This window comes from Corylus avellana, chromosome ca6 (assembly GCF_901000735.1).
Source record: "Corylus avellana chromosome ca6, CavTom2PMs-1.0".
In the NCBI taxonomy this organism is placed as follows: Eukaryota; Viridiplantae; Streptophyta; class Magnoliopsida; order Fagales; family Betulaceae; genus Corylus; species Corylus avellana.
Window position 1 is genome coordinate 6,275,592 of NC_081546.1, and position 19,083 is coordinate 6,294,674.

Consider the following 19,083-nt stretch of genomic DNA (forward strand, 5'->3'; position numbering starts at 1 on the left):
CTCTATTATTACTAACTAGATATTATCCAGTTCACATGAAATTGAGAGAATCTTAATTCTAGGCGTATGATGTTTAGCCTCCTCTTCATTTGATCTTGAAAGAATTCTCTTGAACTTCTCAACAAACTAGGATGATGTGACATTATATGCATGTCCATATAAGGTTGTTATTTTGGAATATGTTACAACTAAAATGAATCTTACGGTAATTATGCAAGATAGCTTGTTAAAATTCCTTAAAAATGCTATGTAGGAAACAACGAGCTCTTGTTTACTATATGTGACAAAAAAATAATGTTAAAAATCATATTTTTATTCTAAATATATTTCATAATGTTAATGTAACAATTTTAATCAACTAGTGAGTTTTTTTTTTTAGTAAAAATTAATTCAAAAATTGGTTGAGGTTACCACATCAACATTGTGTGACATTTATAAGATAAACATACAATTTTTTTGACATACTAATTTTTCAACGAGAATGGATGCAAGAAAATCTATGAGGTACCATTTTATGTCTCGTTAGTCCTTTGAGCCGGTATTGTTCGACCCGATCCAAATTAAAGAGTGGGAAAATAATAAAAGAGTAATATTTTTCGTTACACTCATATTTTAAATGAATTTTTATATTAATTACTTTTTTAAAAAAAAATTAAAGAGTTCATAATAGAATATCTAGTGCATGTGAGTTATGGCAGGGAAAAAGTGATGATAATATTAATATGTGACTCTTTTAACCTGTTCCAACGAGATCCACAGCCGAAACCCTTCTTCTAGTTGGACAAAATTAACATGTGCAAAAACTGAAAGTTCAAAGCTGCAGCAAAATAGCAAGCAGAGCATGGGCACAGCCATGGCTTCCATATCTAAGCCACTGCCACGTGTCCACCTCCCCTCGAACCCTATCCCTCTCCGCTTCTCAGCTGTAATCCTATCGTTCCCTTCCTTCCCAGCGGCGTCGTTTCCCCGACATCTCCGAGCCATTAAAACCGGACCGGACGGTTTCGGCTCGGACTTGCTAAGGAAGCCTATTATTTCGCAGGACAAGGACGTGGGCGGGATTTCGGAGGAAGACGAGGAGAGCCAGGGGAAGAGGGAGTACGAGGACGGGGACGAAGAGAAATGGGTGGACTGGGAGGACCGGATTTTGGAGGACACGGTTCCTCTGGTCGGCTTTGTTAGGATGATCCTTCATTCTGGAAAGTAAGCAAAAGCTAAGGCCTTTTTCTACTGTCTTTTCTCTTTTCAATTCTTGCAACCCGATTTTTGAGCTGAAAAATCGAAAGATTTCATTTTGTTTTGCATTTTATGAGGGGTACAAGGGGACTACTTTTTATAATCTAATGTGGGTTCTGCAATTATTTCATTTGATTATATCTTAAAACAAAAATTGCCATTATAAGATCATTGCAATGAACCCAATTCAATGTTGTTTACACAATGGACTAAATTTAGGTTAGAGGTCTCTTAGTTTGGGGAGTATCCAATAGCTTACTATGATTTTAGGGAAGTCTAGGTGAGTTGTGCGTGCAAGTTTGTAAATTGTGACATTACAAGGATTTGGAAGAAACTCAGAGTTTTAGTTGAGGATAATGCTAGACATCCCAAGGGATTCTTCCCAAAATGCTTCCCAAATGATGTGGCAAGCATTTTTTTCCTTAAAAAATTTCATTCTCTCTCCTTTGAAAATATTTTAAGGAAAAATAGTGCTTGCCACATCATTTGGGAAGCATCTCTTTAGTTGATTTAGTTGTCTTTTAGCCAGAGTAGTAATTGAATGGTTGAAATTGTAAAGAGTTAATTATACAGTGTACGAGACTGCCTAAATAATGAGCTTGGTGTACTATTTTTAGCAAGATTGTGGCACTTTTGCAGATTAAGGTTTTGTAGAGAACCTTATAAACTATTACATAGTTAAGAGGACAATTGCATTCTAGATATTTCATAAATTTTTGTCGTCATTTTCCTTATGGTATTTTTGCTTGAGAGGATTTTCGAACTTCGCGTTTAATTCCTTGTATATCCTTTTACATGGACTCCATTGGATCTTACTATAAAAGTTTGTTCTTCCTTGGAAATGGAAAAGGTGAACAAAATAGAGAAACTAGTTTCAGTTCATATTATGGCGATGCTTGGTAAAGAGAGAATCTAAAGAGCTATTAGTGGTACCTCAAACCGGAAAAGTTGGATACAGTTTATTAGCAGATAGTCTTGGTTCTGTTGAAGCCCTTCTTTAGTGCATATCTGTAAACTCAGTATTTACTTTGTTAGCTGGTTATTCTAAACATGGAAGTGCTAGATACTGGATGGCTGCATGTCGTCCCTCTTTTTGTGGTTCACATTTCATATAATGTTTTAATTTTGATGTCATTCTCCTGTTCCCATGGCAACATAATTTGCTTCTCCGTGGTCCCAGTGAAGAATAAATAGTCGAATAATAGTTGAAGTAATGCTATCAGTATTCAAACTCCTTACTAAGTGAACACTAATGTATCTGAGTTATGATTTATGAGTATATTTGTGTTAGTTCTCATTCATGTTGCTAATTTTCATTATGTGCAAACGGGAATTCTTGATGCAGATATCAAAGTGGAGATAGATTAAGTGCAGAGCATGAGAAAACCATTCTTGACAGGCTGCTTCCATTCCATCCTGAAGCTGAAAAGAAGATTGGATGCGGAATTGACTATATCACAGTATCTCTCTCCCTCTTTCTCTTTCTCTATTGGTTCCTAGCCAAAAAGCTTGGTTTAATTGAAAAGGGTCACCTCTCAGTAATAAACTTTACATACCTAAATGATGCTTTTTGACTTTCTGATTAGAACTTTTCACATTAACAGCTTTATACATGCAGTTTGTTGCTTTATGCATGATCTTCCTTAGCTTTACTAAATGCTATAAGATTTACAAACATATGGATATGATTTTTTATCGAGCCCTGGCTTACTAAATACCAATCTATATGCAAACTCACATGTAGCTATAATGGAATTCTATGTTCCAAAGTGTACACAATCTGGAGTCACGTGTAATGACCCATGAGTATCATCAGGTTAATTGATGTCTGTACTTCTACTTGCCTTTTGACTTCTTGTTTGTTTACTTATTATGATCGCATACAGGATCCTGGATTGTATGTTGGATAGGCATGCAATCTTCTAATTCCATGTTCAGTGCTATGTGAATTAGCTATCCAATACCCGTATTAGTATTTGACTTCATGCGCAGCTGTCACTTTTATGTGAGGCTATAGCTTATTCGTTACTTTCAGGTGTTTACTCATGCAAAATAGAATTTAATTGGCCCAGAACATGATTTAGTTTATTTTCAAAGTCCTTAAAAATCACAAATAATTTGTTTTTTTTTTCTTTCTTTAAAACCCTTGGCGATTTCTCTTCTTGAGCAAGGCAAAGCCACACATGACCCCAGAGCTTACTGCCTAGATGATGGCACCTGACTTCAGGTGCTAATAACTGGGTCAGCCGGTACCAAGGGCAGTATCCTTTCTTTCTTTTGAGGTGTGGAGCTAGATCCCATGGGCAGTCTCGCGCTTATTCAACTGTCATGTTTTTATTCAAAACCTTGAAGTGAAATAATCTTCTGAATTAGATATCTTTTCAAATATAAGAAATTCAGGTTTCTTGGATGATGATAGTAGCTCTTGGAGTTGAAATGGAAATGATGCATATTTCTCTTTTTGGATTGACAGATTGGGTATCATCCTGAATTCGAAAGGTCACGCTGTTTGTTCATAGTTCGAAAGGATGGAGAGTTGGTTGACTTTTCTTACTGGAAATGCATAAAGGGCCTGATCAAGAAGAACTATCCTTTATATGCTGACAGTTTCATTCTCAGACATTTCCGACGGCATAGGCGTAGTGTATGAGGTAGCATTCTCAATTGTCTGCCAGTAGTATCATTGTATTGCAAAAAAATTTCATTTTTTATTATTTCCTTATTGATTATAATATGTTGTGTTTATGTGCTGAAGTAACATGTTAGAACTTAGGAGATATTTAATATTCTTGACTTCTTGAAGGTGAGGGAGGTTAATGGAAAAGGTGGATTGAAAGCTGTGGGACGATTTGACCGAACTCGATCGGAAAAAGGAGGAATTCCAGTTGAAAGAGGTTGACCTCCATGCGTTTCTTCTATTACAATCATCTTCCCACCGAGCCTCCTTTCTTCTCGGTCCACAGGGACGAAATCTTGGATTGTTGTACAACTATCCACACCTGTAAGTTACATTTGTCAAATATTGTATGTATTATCAAAATCCAAATGATCCTGTATTTGGCAGAGGACCTTTCCTGGATTCAAAAGGAATGAGGGTAAAGCTTTTTTCAGTGTTTTTAGGTTGGCCATAGATTTCTTGGTGTCTATAGATAATGACTCTCTCTCGCAAATTGTTTCAATTATATTGGATTGCTTCATGCTATTTGTATGAGAAGCTTGTAGTCATGCAAACATGGAGTCCATCCTTTAAAGAGAGAACCGAGCACGCCACTGCCGTAAATTTATTCTTGGATTTTGTTTTTTCTCCATTAGATTTCATGTTATGGTCTTGTTTGCACGGCTTCTAAGAAAAATACCACATTTTTCTTAGAATAATTAATCCATCGAGATTGTACATCGTAGACCTCACACTTCAATTGAGATCGTAAGCTCGCCGCTGAAACAGTTTGGGAAAACACAAGCGTATTCTGATTGGCATCGTTTTTAGAGAAAACAGCGTTCACGCCTTTGCGGCTTTGAGTACATCAAAGGTGTAGACCGGCTTGACGAGAACGGAGTAGAGGGTGAATGTGACCTCAACCATCTTCGAACTTCTGGAGCACATGCATTTAAGAGTCCCGAGTGCTCCCAAAGCAATAGGGATAGCTTGCACAATCACCTCGTACAAAGTTTATGGCTCACTTAGCCACTTTCAACTTGGGTTGGTGGAGGATATGGCTCATGCGGTTACCCCAACCAAGAGTTACCCCAATATAGTGTGGGACGGAATGAGTGAAAGATGTATATATCTATTTACCCATTATGGTGGGATGCTTTCAAATCACGATAAGATTTGTCCATCATGAGAAGAGAACCTATATTATATATAGAGTAAATTAAAATGGCCCAAAAACATTTCTATAAAGAAAAAAGAGAATAAAAAAGGAGCCCCGTGTTTGATGAACATGTTCACAACTAGAAGTTGGTAGGAATCTTCAGCACGCGTGTGGAGTAATTGAAAGGTGTTGGAAAATAATTGGGTTGGACTCTTTCTTGATTTGATAATTGATAATTTAAATTAATACCTCTTTTGGTTGTCGGTGGACTGTGACACTGACACGTGTGTTCGTTCTAGCACGGCATCAATATGTTTGTTTTTTTTTTTTTTTTAATCCAAACTCCAAAACTAGCAATTCGCATTACACCCTTCTCTTTTATTTTTTATTTTTTAAAATAAAAGGTCGTAATTACCACGTGAGCGGACTAATTGAAACGTGTGGAAAATAATTGGTTGAGAGGCTTCTTCAATTAATTCTTGGTGTGATGATCTCTTTGGCCTGTTTCTGACATGAATTAGTCACGCACTACTGCAACAATAAAGTGATTTTTTTCTTTTTGTCTTTTTTTCAATAAGCCAATTTTGATCTCAAAGAGACAAAATGAGTCTGATCCATTGAGTGATTTTAAATTTTCAATGAGAGAATTGAACAAAAAAAATCTAGCTTTCTTGCAGTACTATAAAACTAATAATCTTAATGTTCTAAGTGCTAGGGCCCCCCACCCCCCATAATTTCTTCTATGGTCGCTTCTTAGGATAAGCACCAATATTGAAGCTTCCTTTTCTTTTGTACAAGTAGCAATGGAGCTTCCACAATACAAAGGCTTTTATATATATGTTTTTGGAGTACGTAACTTCATTTTAAACCCATGAATTATTATCTAATTTGAAAAATCCTATCAAACTTTAAAACTTTTCAATTTGGACTACTGAACTTTCAATTATAATCAATTTGAACTCCTCCTTCAATTTTTGCCAGACAAAATTACCTTTCAATTTTATTTTTATTAAAAATGAAAAAGAAAAATTGAAAAAAAAAAAAAAAAAAAAAAAAGTCACAAGGTGGCCCAACCGTGGGTCACCTTGTGGTTTTTTTTTTTTTTTTCTTCCTTTTTTTATAATATGTTTTTTTTATAAAAAAAAATTAATTTGAAATTAAGGGTAAATTTTGAATTTTACAAAAAAGTCAGGGCATAAACGTCATTGTCTCACTTTTAATGTTTAAAATCTGACGCAGGGGTTCAAATTGACTGCAATTGAAAATTACCCTTCAATTTTCCCTTCAATTTTCTTTTTATTAAAAAAGAAAAAATTGAAAAAAAATGAAAAAGAAAAATTACCCTTAACATTGTATTTTATATATATATATATATATATATATATATATATAAAATTGAACTTAAGGGTAATTTTGGAATTTTATAAAAAAAAGTTAGGATATAAATATCATTGTCTCACTTTAAACGTTTAAAATCTAACAGAGAGGTTCAAATTAATTACAATTGAAAGTTTAAAAGTTCAAATTGAGAGATTTTAAAGTTTGGGGATTTCTCAAATCGGATGGTAATTCAGGGGTTTAAAATGAAATTACCCATATGCTTTTCCACATGCACCATCCAAAAAAGAAATGTTTCCCACATGTTACATATATGGTCTACCATATCATGACACATGCAAAAGAAGTGTACATGTTGCACAACTTTGCTCTTAAGCCAAGAGATGGATGCCTAGTTTGGAAATTCATTCACTCTATGCCCCTCAATTAAGGGCATTTCTAGTCTCACTTGCCCAAAACAATTTTAGTGCTTCCCTCATGGGAGGAAAGTGATGTGTTTGTCTACTATATGTATATATACAAAGGTGAAAGGTGAAAGGTGAAAGGTGGGCTTATCCAGTTATCCCACAAGCAAAACCCCACGTAAGGACCCTCTTCCTTATCCTCATCCTCATCTTTCACTTGAATAATTAATCCACTATAGAAGATAAAAGATCTGCAAACTTTTCTCCTTCTTCCTATACTTTTTTTTTTTTGTTCTTGGGTGATGAAAATGAGTAGCTCCAAAATTAGACTATTCATTGGATTTGATAGATGCTTCTTGCTACGTGCTAGCTAGGAGCTAGCCTAAGAACATATATATAATCTGGATTTAATTATTGTTGAAGGGATCCTTATATTTCCTCGATGCTTGCTGCCAAGAGTGTGATTGATCTTACTTACATTAATATATATGAAGAATCTTACTATGAAGCAGAAAATGAAAAGAAACTTTAAAGGTTTCTTTTTTCTTTTTTCTTTTTTTTTGAGTTGAAAAGTGTTACACATTTTGTCCTCATCCTCCAATTTTTCAAAATTATTAGTAAATCTCAACTATAAAACTTATATAATCTATTGTTAAATTACCAGTTATCTCAACAGAAGAGGTAAATTTAATTACTTAATTAATACTTTAACACTCCCTTCACGTGTAGGCTTAAACTCCATTTTAATAGGTGAGACCCAACACGTGAAATATTTAATTTAAATAGTAGTGAATTGACGGAGTCAATGTTCAATCTCATGACCTTTGGCTTTAATACCATGAAAAAATTCGTAGGCCTAACTCACCTCATAGAACCGGTTTATAAGATGAGTTTGGCTCATGAATTTCTTCATGGTATCAGGGCCTATCACAGGACGAATGAGGTCCACACTACTTACTCCGTGACAAGAACCAGGAAAAATACCTGCCTGCACGTGAGGGAGGGTGTTGATAAATAATCTAACATTGCCTGCGGACAAGACCTTTGGCATATTTATAAAGAATAGACAACCCTCTCTTATTGAACCGATTTTATAAGATGAGTTAGATCCACGAATTTCTTCATATACAAATTCAATTATAATTTAAAAAAGTGAAAAGATGAAAGAAAGATCCAAAGAAAAAATAAAGCATTTTTCTTATAAGTTCGTCGAGTAATTTTGTCATGGCATGTAATTAGTAAGAACAACAGAACCAAGGTAAGAAATAAAAAGTGATAATTGAAGAAAAGTGTTAAATTTATGTTAAAAACTTGCGTATCAATCTTAATAATTGTCCTGCCTTTGGCATTGATTAGACCTTAGTTGAAAACAATTTTTATAGAAAGCATCAACCTGCAAATCTTATAACAAGACTCCTGTTGTTCTTACTAATTACGATGCCATGGCAAACTTGTTTCCATATTCTTTACATTGACTTTCTTGATACATACGGAAGAAACTCACAATGAAATGGAAAAATAAAAATACCATAAGAGTAAAAGAAAATAGAGACAAAAACATTTTGAGGTGACTCCGTGCGTTAGACACTTACGTCCACCATTAAGAAAGAGTCCAAAAATGTTACATTATGCTCTTATGCTTCAATAATTTACAATACAAATGCTCTCTATTTATATAGAAATTGTGGTAATAAAGTGAATTCAAAATGATTTACCTAAAAGGTAGAAAATAATATGTAATTAGAATGATAAAATCTAATTACAATCATAGTTTAAAATCTCCTCAAACCTAAGGTAGAAGTTTGTGGAATCGTGAATTTGAACATTTTTTTTTTTTTTGGTAAAGTCCATTTAATCCCCTCAAACTACCACCCCAATAATAATCTACCCCCTAAACTATCAATTGCGACAATTTACCCCCCCAAACTATCAAAGCAATGACAATATACCCCCAATTTAAAGAAAAATGATAAAATTACCCTTACTAAAATAAAAATAAAAATACTAAATTTAAATTTTTATTCAAAAATTTAAGGGTATTTTTGTATTATTGAAAATTTTATAAGGATAATTTCATCATTTTACTAGCATTGGGGGTACATTGTCATTGTTTTGGTAGTTTATGGGATAAATTGTCGTAATTATTAATTTTGGAGGTAAATTGTCGTTGGGATAGTAATTTAAGAGGATTAAGTGGACTTTACCTATTTCTTTTTTTCTCTATAAAATCAATGTATTTGAATTTCCGACCACCTTTGTAGTACATAAAAATGATAAATATAAAAGTTTTAAGTTTGCTGTTGACTTGTTCTCTTATTGCCGTGAGATTGTGTGTTGAGATTTTGTTTGTATATTATGATCACGTATGCATGAGTTTGCATACACCCACTTGAATTATATGTATTTTTTAAATATATTTTAAATACGTATTAATTTAATAAACTGAATTAAAAATAATAATAATCGTCCAACTACACTGCCTAATTTACCGGAAAACTTTATTCTTTATTCCTACCAAACAGTTCATAATTATCCTTTCTTTTTCTTCCGAGCATAACCTTATCCTTTCGACTAAAATGTAAAAACGACCTTAGGGGCAATTTTGTCCACTCTTACCTTTGTCCGTTCCGGCTCATTGTTTTCATGTGCCCCGAACAACAGTACCATATTTATGTTTAGACGAAAACACCCTCACCGGCATCCAACGCCAGTATTCCCCCACTCCAAGCCCACACGATCCAGCCCCTTCGTTGGAAGAAACGTGGGCGGCCAGGATTCCCCCACCTCGCCTAATCTGATTGGCTGGGCGGTCACATCAGCGCCTCCTACCCTATCGTAATCGAGTAATTAGTCCACGTATTAAAGGCCAGCTCGCCCACATTTGTTTAAATAAATAAATTGTTTTTTAAAACCAAACCTCCTCCCCATGTCTTAAAAGCAACGAGGGACATGGAGACACTTGGCGTGTCCACGGAGCCCTAATAAGCGAAGAACGAGGAACAGACAAAGCATTGCAGCCAAAGAAGAAGCCACCAGAAACAGCAAAAAAAAAAAAAAAAAAAAAAAGAAGAAAGAAAAGAGAAGAGATTTTTTAAAGTCTCGCAGAAGAGAGAAGGAAAAAAGGTACAAAAAGATTATTTAATATTATTCTCCCTCCAACTTTCTTTACCGTTTTTGTTTTTGGAAATTTATTTGGATTTTGTAAAATCTTCAATGCTTGGAAATTAACTTCTACTACTACTGTTGCAAACGTGGCTGATCTTTTACTGTTCTTCGCTGCCAGCCAACCGTTTTGTTGTCTGATTATTTTCTTTGGTCTTCTGGGAGTGTTTATGAGTTCATATGTTTGAAATGGTTTTGGGGGGTTTTGGAGTTGTTTTTGGAACTGGGTTTTGACTGTCAGTGGTGTGAAACTTGTTATTGAATTGAGCCAAGTGTGTATTGGCTGGGTGTTTGGTTGGTGGGTGAAATCTTGCGTGGTAGATGTGTTCTGAGCTTTGTGGCTGTAAAAGCGCAATATGATTATGTTGATAACTACAATGTTGAATTTCGTAAACACAAAGTCAATTTGGGATTTGCCTCTTTCGTCTGAATAAAGTTTGACTTTACTGTTTTACTGTTTCTCTTTCTGATCCAAATTTGTTTCCCAGTGAGTGTCTCTCTCGGATTGTCTTGTTAGCTTAGTCTCATTCTGTTTCATTCAGAAAAAAACATGGGGACCAATTTGAACATGAAGAATTTCGGGTCGGACACACCGGGCGATGGCAACGGAAGGGCGCCGGGGAACTTTCCGTTGGCGCGGCAATCGTCGATCTACGCCTTGACCTTCGATGAGTTGCAGAACACGATGGGTGGGAGCCTAGGCAAGGACTTCGGGTCCATGAACATGGACGAGCTACTCAAGAACATTTGGAGCGCCGAGGATGCCCAGAGCATTATGGCCAAGCCGTCCTGGACTGCCGGACCAGAAGGGGCTGGCCCACCTGGTGGTTATCTACAGAGGCAGGGCTCGCTGACTCTGCCGAGGACGCTGAGCCAGAAGACCGTGGACGAGGTCTGGAAAAATATATCCCAGGATGCGACTGGAAATGGAAGCTCAAGCTTGCCGCAGAGGCAGCATACCTTAGGGGAGATGACTTTGGAGGAGTTCTTGTTCAGAGCTGGAGTTGTGAGAGAGGACGCCCAATTGGATGCCAAGCCTGTTGGTGGTACTGCTAGTACCGGAGGGTTCTTAGGAAATACTGGTTTGGGAATTGGATTTCAGCAGACTGGTGGGGGTACCGGGTTGATGGGGAATCGGATTCCAGAGAGTAATAATCAGTTTTCGATTCAGTCTTCGAATTTGCCACTGAATGTGAATGGGGTCAGATCGGATCAGACACAGTTGTCACGGCCTCAGCAGCCGCAGATTTTTCCTAAGCCGATTACGGTGGCTTATGGCACACATCAGATGCCTCAGCTGGGTAGTCCAGGGATGAGGGGTGGGATTGTGGGGATAGGAGATCAGGGTTTGACTAGCGGGTTGGTTCCGAGTGCGGCACTGCAGGGTGGAGGAATGGGAATGGTGGGGTTAGGAGCTGGAGCTGGAGGTGTTAGCGTTGCGACGGGATCGCCAGTGAACCAGCTGTCGTCGGATGGGATTGGGAAGAGCAATGGTGATATGTCGTCAGTGTCACCAGTTCCTTATGCGTTTAATGGTGGTTTGAGGGGGAGGAGGTCAGGTGGGCCTGTGGAGAAGGTCGTTGAGAGGAGGCAGAGGAGGATGATTAAGAATAGGGAGTCAGCTGCGAGGTCGCGAGCTCGAAAGCAGGTGATTGTTTGTTTGATATGTTCTTTGTCTGCTGCTTTCCTATGTATATGGGTTGAGTTTTAAGTAAAATGAATTAAGGCCAATTTAGCTCAGTGGAGTTATATTTGACTACTGTGTGATCATATTCTTGGTTGCTGTTGAGATCATTGCCTGCTTATAGATGCACTTACGGTATAAATATAAAAAATTTCTAGTAATTGAGTACTTTTTCTGTACTCCTATATAGAACACTGTTATATGTCAGTTATTCTGAAGAATATCAGAAAACATATAAAATGGCATCCTTAATTAAAAGAATATAATGTCGACTATGATCTTCTTGTCGCTTTATGAATTTTTCTAGCCATTAACCTTCTGCTTTCATCATCTATTGACGCTCTGTATCCAAAAACTTCATGAAAGATTATGCAGCAGAATGGTAATGTGATAGCGATCTGACATTACCAGAGATCAAAGGTTTTGATAAGTAACGGTCATGAGCAGTTAAAAGGATCAAGTTTATTACAAGGTAAATGGATATTTGATTCAAGAAACATGACATAAAGTTGAGTTATATCTTCTCAAAACAGTAAAAGTATTAAAAAAAAAAAATTAATAGCTGTGTTCTCAATGCTGTTAGAAACATAACTTACAAAATGGGAAACAACAACTATAGTATTGTAGTATTCTATCTCGTAAGTTCTTGTTTTTCTCTCTTATATTGTCTGTGGGGCTTCTTTTAGGCTTATACCATGGAACTGGAAGCTGAAGTTGCAAAGTTAAAGGAGGATAACGAAGAATTGCGGAAAAAGCAGGTATTTTCACTTGTTGAAGACACAGTTGGGTGAAGATTAACACACAAGTCTATTAGCCGTACTCAACTAACATTCTTGTTGTAAATACTCATCGATTATCCTTTGATTACTACAGGAAGAAATTATCCAAATGCAAACGAATCAGGTACTTTTGATTTTATTTACTGTTCTTGCCCCTACCATGATTGATGAGATATGAATCTATACTGGAAAATGGGATAAAGACAGAATCTTGCTAGGGTCATGACAAATGTCCCATGACTAATCAATGAAAAAAAAATCATGCTATTCTGTTTTTTGCTCTCTTTCTTGCTGAAGCTTAATTAATAGCACTATTGATGGCAAATCTTTGTTAGTTGTGTGTAGATTGATCTGCCCATGCATGTTCCTGTTTGTATATCATATCAATTTGTGTGATTCTTTTGGATGCTATGCTGAGAAATCTGTGTTTTGCATAAGCTGGTGGATTTTTCAGTATCATAAATGCAATCTCTTGATAAATTAGACTAACTGGTTGGGCGCACATGTATAAATAATCGGAAACTATGATTAGAATACTAGGATTTTAAAAGTAAAATACTATATACATTAAGGAAATATAGATTGTAGACTAAATTTATCTCACAATGGGGTCACTGATTAGCCTTATATATCTCCTATATAATCTGGTTACATGTGAACTTGAGCCTTTCTATGGTGAAACCAACAAATTTTTTTTAAAATAAAATAAAAAAGCTGTAAGTTGGCAATTGAAAAACTTTGTTATTTGAAACCGTGGTTATTAGGAATACTGCTTGGTTCTGAAAACATTCGTTTGCAGACAAAAATGATAAAGAAAGAGAAACATGAGAAGGTGAATTGTAGATACCTCTTGGATTTTGTTGGCTTTGATTGACCTTATTACTCAAATTTCCACAACAAACACTTGTTATCCCTTTTTCGTTTACTTGGAGTCATTGGCATCAATCCTATATGAATTTTGGGTTCTCATAGCTTTTCACTCCTCACGGTACGGTCCCTACTGATTGATCAGAGAATTGTTTTGAAACTGCTGCATCTGGAATGTGCCAATCCCTTTCCAACTCGGAAAAGCATACTAGTATTTCATATGCTCCTTAGAATATTTCCTCCTCTGCAGTAGTCTATATTAAGAGAATCGTCATTAACAGTAGTACATCAGCACAAATTTTAAACTTTTCTTTCCTCGAATTTTTTCAGTTGTCATTTTGTTGTGTCTTCTGGGGTTTGGAAGATTATTAACGGCATGATTGGGATATATAGGGAGCTACCAGAATACACTATAAAACGTACTTTCAAGATACATAGACACAGAATCTCTCTCTCTCTCTCTCTCTCACTCTCTCTCTCTCCTTCCTATATACTGTGACATGGCCTCTATTATTGACTTCAAAAGGAAAATGGAGTTATGTAATAAGTTTTTGGGATTTTGTGATGTCACAGGTCATGGAGATCATGAATCTACACCGGGAAGTTAAGAAACAATGCTTGAGAAAAACACACAGTGGTCCGTGGTAAAGTGCGAGAATGGGATGGTGAATTTGGTTAAACATCATGTATGGTAGGCGGCTGTACATATTAAATGCGAATGTGTGTTCTGTATATTGAGAAGATTGAGCGTTTTGGTATGCTAGATCAACCACCCCATATCTTCTTGGTTGCTTTTCTTCTAAATGTCCAGTTTCCTACCATCAGTAGTCCTAGAAATTCTGTGTTACTGCATTTTGCATGTGATAATTCCTTTGCACTGTCATGTGCAACTCTGTTTATCATGCCCCTGTTTTACGTTATATATAGGAGTACATGCAGCACTAATTTAAATTGAGATGTTTTTTCTTAGTATCCACAATGAAGGTTACTAGACATTTGGAATACTAGGCCAATGCTCGGTTGGCTCTGGACTTCAAGTCGCTGATATTAGCAGCTTGTTGGTTCCAAGAAATGTATTTCTTTTTCTTTTTTTCCTTTTTTTCTTTTTGTTTGTTTGTTTGTTTCTATTTTTGATTTGCTCACCACCCCATATTATTATTCTATGATGTTTCCTTTCCCTGACTATTGCGGATTTAGCTCAATAGTTTTGTGCACATTGGGTTTTCTGCTGATTCTACCACTTCACTCAACATTATCTGCAATGCTAGCTATCTTACTTCTCCAGTGCTTTCTCAGTTTAACCCAGAGTTCAATTTCTGCATGGAGAACCCACCCAACCCCCTCCATTTGTTTTCTTCCCTTCATTTGGGTTTAATTTTCATAAGGACTTTTGACAGCATCACTTCATGATTCTACTATTTTCTATTTTCATAGAGCTTTTGTGTAGCTTTAAACTTATAATTATTTTTTATTTTTCTCAAACTTAAGAGTATATATGCACAATTATGTCATCAATATTTTTTAAATGGCATTATTATCCTCTATCCCCTTATGGCTCAATTTTGACAACGGTGGCCAACCACCAACCTAGCACCGCCATCCGCCTGCGTTGTGACCTGTCAAAACCCCTCAAATAATAATACCAGTGTTAACTTTTTTACTAAAGTTGGTAGCCCATGGCTGCCTGAAATCGAAGAGAGGAAGACGGCATAGGAATGTGCATGGAATTCCAACCTCTATTGTCGTTGTTGGTTGAGAGAGGGGAGAGAAGTTGGGAGAGTATAATAAAAAAGAAAAAAATATATATAATAAGGGTACGTAAAGTTCACATACCCCTCTTAAACTATCACCTAATTGACAATGTTCTTCTCTCCGCGAACTTTTAATTGCGACAATGTACTCTCCAAACTACAAAAATATTGTCAATATCCTTCTCAAAGCTAGTAAAAAGATTAAAATGTCCCAATATATTTTTCAATATGACAAAAATACTCTTATAATTAAAAATAATAATTTTTTTTTAAAAAAAAAGCAATTTTTTTTAAATGGAAATTTTTATTTGAAAAAAAAAAAACGATTTTTTTTTAAAAAAAATATGTTCGAAAAAATGAAAATTTTATTTTTTTAAAAGATTTTTTTTTTAAACGGAAATTTTTATTTAAAAATTATAAAAGAAAACAAAACGAAAATTTTCAATTTTTACAAAAAAAAAAAAAGTAATTTTTTTTTTTATTTTAGGTTTTTTCAGAAAGTTTAGTATTTTTTCTAAAAAAAAAAATTACTAAGGGTAGTTTCGTCATTAGTGAGGATATTGACAATATTTTGGTAGTTTGGGGGGTATATTGTCGCAATTAAAAGTTTAGAGAGGACATTATCAATTTGATAGTAATTGTTCGAGGCAGGTACGTGGACTTTCCCCTAAATAATTAGCAAATTTTTAGAATAATGGATTTTTAATAGCATTCGTGGAGCTTTGCATTAGCAAAGGAGAGCAATATAGCAGAATATGGTCAAGACAACTATGGCGCCGTGGAGTATCTAGTTCTCAAAATATATACCAAATATTGTGGCAACCATTCTTTGATCTTTATTATTATTTTTTTCTAATATTTCCAAGCTGAAATTAACTTGAGAGTTTAATTATAATAATATATAAGAAAAGAAATTTCTAAATGAAGAGGATCTCAAGCAACATTATTTAAAAAGAAATGTTTATTTGTATCCTGATGTTCATCTCACATACACTTCTCTTGAGTTGACATATTTTATCCATCATTGATTTTTTCTTTTTCTTTTTCTTTTTAATTAATGTTGGATGAAAATGCCATGTAAATGGATGTCAGAATACAAAAAAATATTTTTCTTATTAAAATTATCTTAAAAGACAACAGCATAATTTCTTCAACAATTGAAAGGACTAGTAATTCAAGTCCTTATTTATTGAAGCCAAACATGTTCCAAAACTAGGTACAAGTAGGCAAATTACGTGGAGGTGGCAACATGCTTGTTTCGGCCGTTGTCCCATTCCTCACAATGAGGACAGTGTCCATACCCCAGCTAGCGTGCCTTTCCAAATGACAGTGTATAAACCACACCCCTGCCCTAAAAAATATGCATCATACATATTAGACGGCTAGCGGTTATTAGATGGTTAATAATCGCTTGCATGTATTCCTAAAAAAGAGAGATCAAGAAAGAGATTTAAGTACCGGGATTATCAGCGACAAATCTAATGGCAGCCCAACCATCTTTAGGAACTCTGATGGTGTTAACCTCCGGGGGATCACTCAAATTGTAACCATCCAGGGAGGTGGTATTGTCGAAATTGCCATAACCAGTCCCAACCAAGTAGAACCTAAAACCAATAAACCATGAAGATGCATTGGATGGTTCTGTACATTCCCTATGTTTGTCCCTTGGAACACTATTTCTATTTTTTTACAGTAATTAATCTATCATCTTCACCTTTGTTCCTTGGCTTGGAAGTAGATATGTGTCGGCAGAAACTCCTGTGTAGTTAAAAATAAAAAGAGGATAACCTGGAATATAAATTAAGGCTCCGTTTGTTTCGACGTAAAACAATTTCTGAAAAATATTTTTATATTTTCCGGTATTTAATGTGACAAAAAATAATAGTTAATGGAAAATATTTTCGGTTTGACCAAAAAAGCTTTAATTTCCCTAAATTGGTCAATTTTCACTTTTGAAAACAGCAAACCATTTTTTGAGTTTGAGTTTCTAGTTCTCAAATCGACTGACCCAATTGAAACGTTGCCGAGATTGTTAAATCGACTTTTTCAACCCATTAATATAGTGGGCCTAGCATTAGTCCTTCTCCAAGTAGGAGAGGTTCTTCTTTCAACGGGTTTACTCTTTTACATATGGGTTTTGAAGTCCTTGTCCTATGTGTATTTGGACTCCTTGTTTGACTTGTAGTAGGAGTCCTAGACCAACATGTAAAAGTAAAGGATTAACCGACTTAGTGTTTTTATAAAAGGAGACTTGTGTTTGCTACAAAGTGTGTGCCAAGCCAAATAGCTTTATAAGTGTACTAAATTGAGAGCACCATAGGTGGAGAAAAGGGAGACAAAACATGAGATAGGATGTACACGGGCTGCCACAGTATTTTCTTCTTGGTGGTTTTTGGAGGAGCTAAAAACAAGTGATTAGAAGAAAAAAGGTGCTGCAGAGTGAGAGAAGAAAATAGAGATCAGTCGCCATTTGTTCCAGCAAAAGAAGAGTTTGTACATCTGTCTTTTGTATTTTATTTGAGAATAATCTCTCTTGTGTAATAGTGAGATTTTGGTGTATTGGGGCTTTGGGATATGAGTGATTTTCTCTCTACTATTTTTGTACTCCATCTTTTAATAGTGAATTTTCTCCGGGTCGTCTCCGCCAGTGGATGTAGGCTTGTTAAGCAGAACTACTTAAATCTTGATGTCGTGTGTTGATCGCCTAATCTTTGTTATTCCGCATTCTTATTAATTTTTGCATCTCACGGGTCTTGGAAAATTAGATTAATTTCCTAACAACTGGTATCAAAGCTTTGGGTTCGAGTGGGAACGATGGCAATAGAATAAGGAAGGATAAGAATTGAAAAATTCAACGGCACAGATTTCGGGTACTGGAAGGTGCAGATTGAAGATATTCTTTATGGGAATGACCTTTATCAACCTTTTTTGGGGGAACGACCTGACGACATGTATGATAGCGAATGAGCTCTTCTTGATCGTAAAACCCTGGCAGTTATCAAGCTATCATTGTCAAAATCAATTGCACACAACGTTGTAAAGGAGAAGACCACGGCAGGTCTAATGGCGGCTTTGTCAAGCATGTATGAGAAGCCGTCGGCTAACAACAAGGTGCACCTGATGAAGAAATTGTTCAACCTAAAGATGGCGAAAGGGACTTCGGTGGCACATCATCTCAATGAATTCAAGACTATCACAAATCAATTGTCCTCAGTTGAACTTGATTTTGATGATGAGATTCGCGCGTTGATCGTCTTGGCGTCTTTGCCAAATAGCTAGGAAGCCGTGAGGATGGTTGTGAGTAACTCTGCAGGGAAGAGTAAACTGAACTATGAAGACGTCAGGGATTTGATTCTCAGTGAAGAAGTTTGCATAAGAGATGCGGGTGAAGCCTCTTTTTCTGGTGCTGCTTTAAACCTCAAGACTCAGGGCAGAGGACAAGACAGAAACTCTGGTCTAGGCAGATCAAATTCCAGAAAAGGGAGAAGCAAATCTAGATTCGGCCAACAACCTGAGTGTTGGAACTATGGCAAGACTGGCCATTACAAGAAGAATTGTAGGGAACTATGGAAGGAGACTAAGAATGATTATGCAAGCGTAGTGACAGAAGAAGTATATAATGCCCTACTTCTCTTTGTTGACAGTCCCCTTGATTCTTGGCTCTTAGACTTAGGAATATCTTTTCATACGACAGCGATCTGTGAAATTCTCGAAAACTATGTTGGTGGAGATTTCGGGAAGGTGTATTTGGCTGACAGAACGGTGCTGGATGTTGTGGGCCTAGGCGATGTTCACATTAGAGTTCACAGTGACTCGGTATAGAAGCTGCAGAAGGTCAGGCATGTTTCGGAGCTCAAGAAGAATCTGATTTCAATGGGACAGCTTGATGAGGAAGGGCATTCAATTCATTTTCACGGTAAAAAGTGGAAGGTGAGCAAGGGAGCCAGGATTTTGGCTCGTGGTCATAAGACATGTACTCTCTATATGACCACGAACAACAAGGATACAATTGTTGTTGCAGATGTGGGTGTTGACTCAAAATTATGG

General features: G+C 36.1%; 2 protein-coding genes across 5 annotated transcripts; both read left to right on the plus strand.

Annotated features, from left to right (window-relative positions):
• Window positions 1-753: 753 nt before the first annotated feature.
• On the plus strand, window positions 754-4,368 carry LOC132184188 (protein DCL, chloroplastic). Its single transcript, XM_059597721.1, has 4 exons — window positions 754-1,203; window positions 2,582-2,696; window positions 3,710-3,887; window positions 4,040-4,368. Exons 1-3 carry the CDS (start codon window positions 842-844, stop codon window positions 3,884-3,886), a joined length of 654 nt encoding a protein of 217 aa, XP_059453704.1. The 5' UTR covers window positions 754-841; the 3' UTR covers window position 3,887; window positions 4,040-4,368.
• Window positions 4,369-9,748: 5,380 nt separating this feature from the next.
• LOC132184066 (ABSCISIC ACID-INSENSITIVE 5-like protein 5) lies at window positions 9,749-14,240 on the plus strand. Of its 4 annotated transcripts, none has more exons than XM_059597551.1 (5): window positions 9,749-9,916; window positions 10,444-11,603; window positions 12,326-12,397; window positions 12,513-12,542; window positions 13,859-14,240. In XM_059597551.1, the coding sequence occupies exons 2-5, from the start codon at window positions 10,506-10,508 to the stop codon at window positions 13,931-13,933; spliced, it is 1,275 nt and encodes a 424-aa protein (XP_059453534.1). In that variant the 5' UTR covers window positions 9,749-9,916; window positions 10,444-10,505; the 3' UTR covers window positions 13,934-14,240. The 4 variants fall into 4 exon arrangements, 2 of the variants coding, with proteins under 2 accessions (XP_059453534.1, XP_059453533.1); XM_059597550.1 differs by having other exon boundaries at window positions 10,498-11,603; XR_009440528.1 differs by lacking the exons at window positions 9,749-9,916; window positions 13,859-14,240 and adding an exon at window positions 12,006-12,111 and having other exon boundaries at window positions 9,949-11,603; window positions 12,513-12,529.
• Window positions 14,241-19,083: the final 4,843 nt, after the last annotated feature.

What these genes read in the sequence shown, in the direction of transcription:
- LOC132184066 (XM_059597551.1), top strand. Translation starts at nt 10,506, where the DNA reads ATGGGGACCAATTTGAACATGAAGAATTTCGGGTCGGACACACCGGGC. An exon ending in GGTCGCGAGCTCGAAAGCAG is followed by an intron (nt 11,604 to 12,325) that starts GTGATTGTTTGT and finishes GGCTTCTTTTAG; the next exon opens with GCTTATACCATGGAACTGGA. An exon ending in AAGAATTGCGGAAAAAGCAG is followed by an intron (nt 12,398 to 12,512) that starts GTATTTTCACTT and finishes TGATTACTACAG; the next exon opens with GAAGAAATTATCCAAATGCA.
- LOC132184188 (XM_059597721.1), top strand. Translation starts at nt 842, where the DNA reads ATGGGCACAGCCATGGCTTCCATATCTAAGCCACTGCCACGTGTCCAC. An exon ending in ATGATCCTTCATTCTGGAAA is followed by an intron (nt 1,204 to 2,581) that starts GTAAGCAAAAGC and finishes TTCTTGATGCAG; the next exon opens with ATATCAAAGTGGAGATAGAT. An exon ending in GCGGAATTGACTATATCACA is followed by an intron (nt 2,697 to 3,709) that starts GTATCTCTCTCC and finishes TTGGATTGACAG; the next exon opens with ATTGGGTATCATCCTGAATT.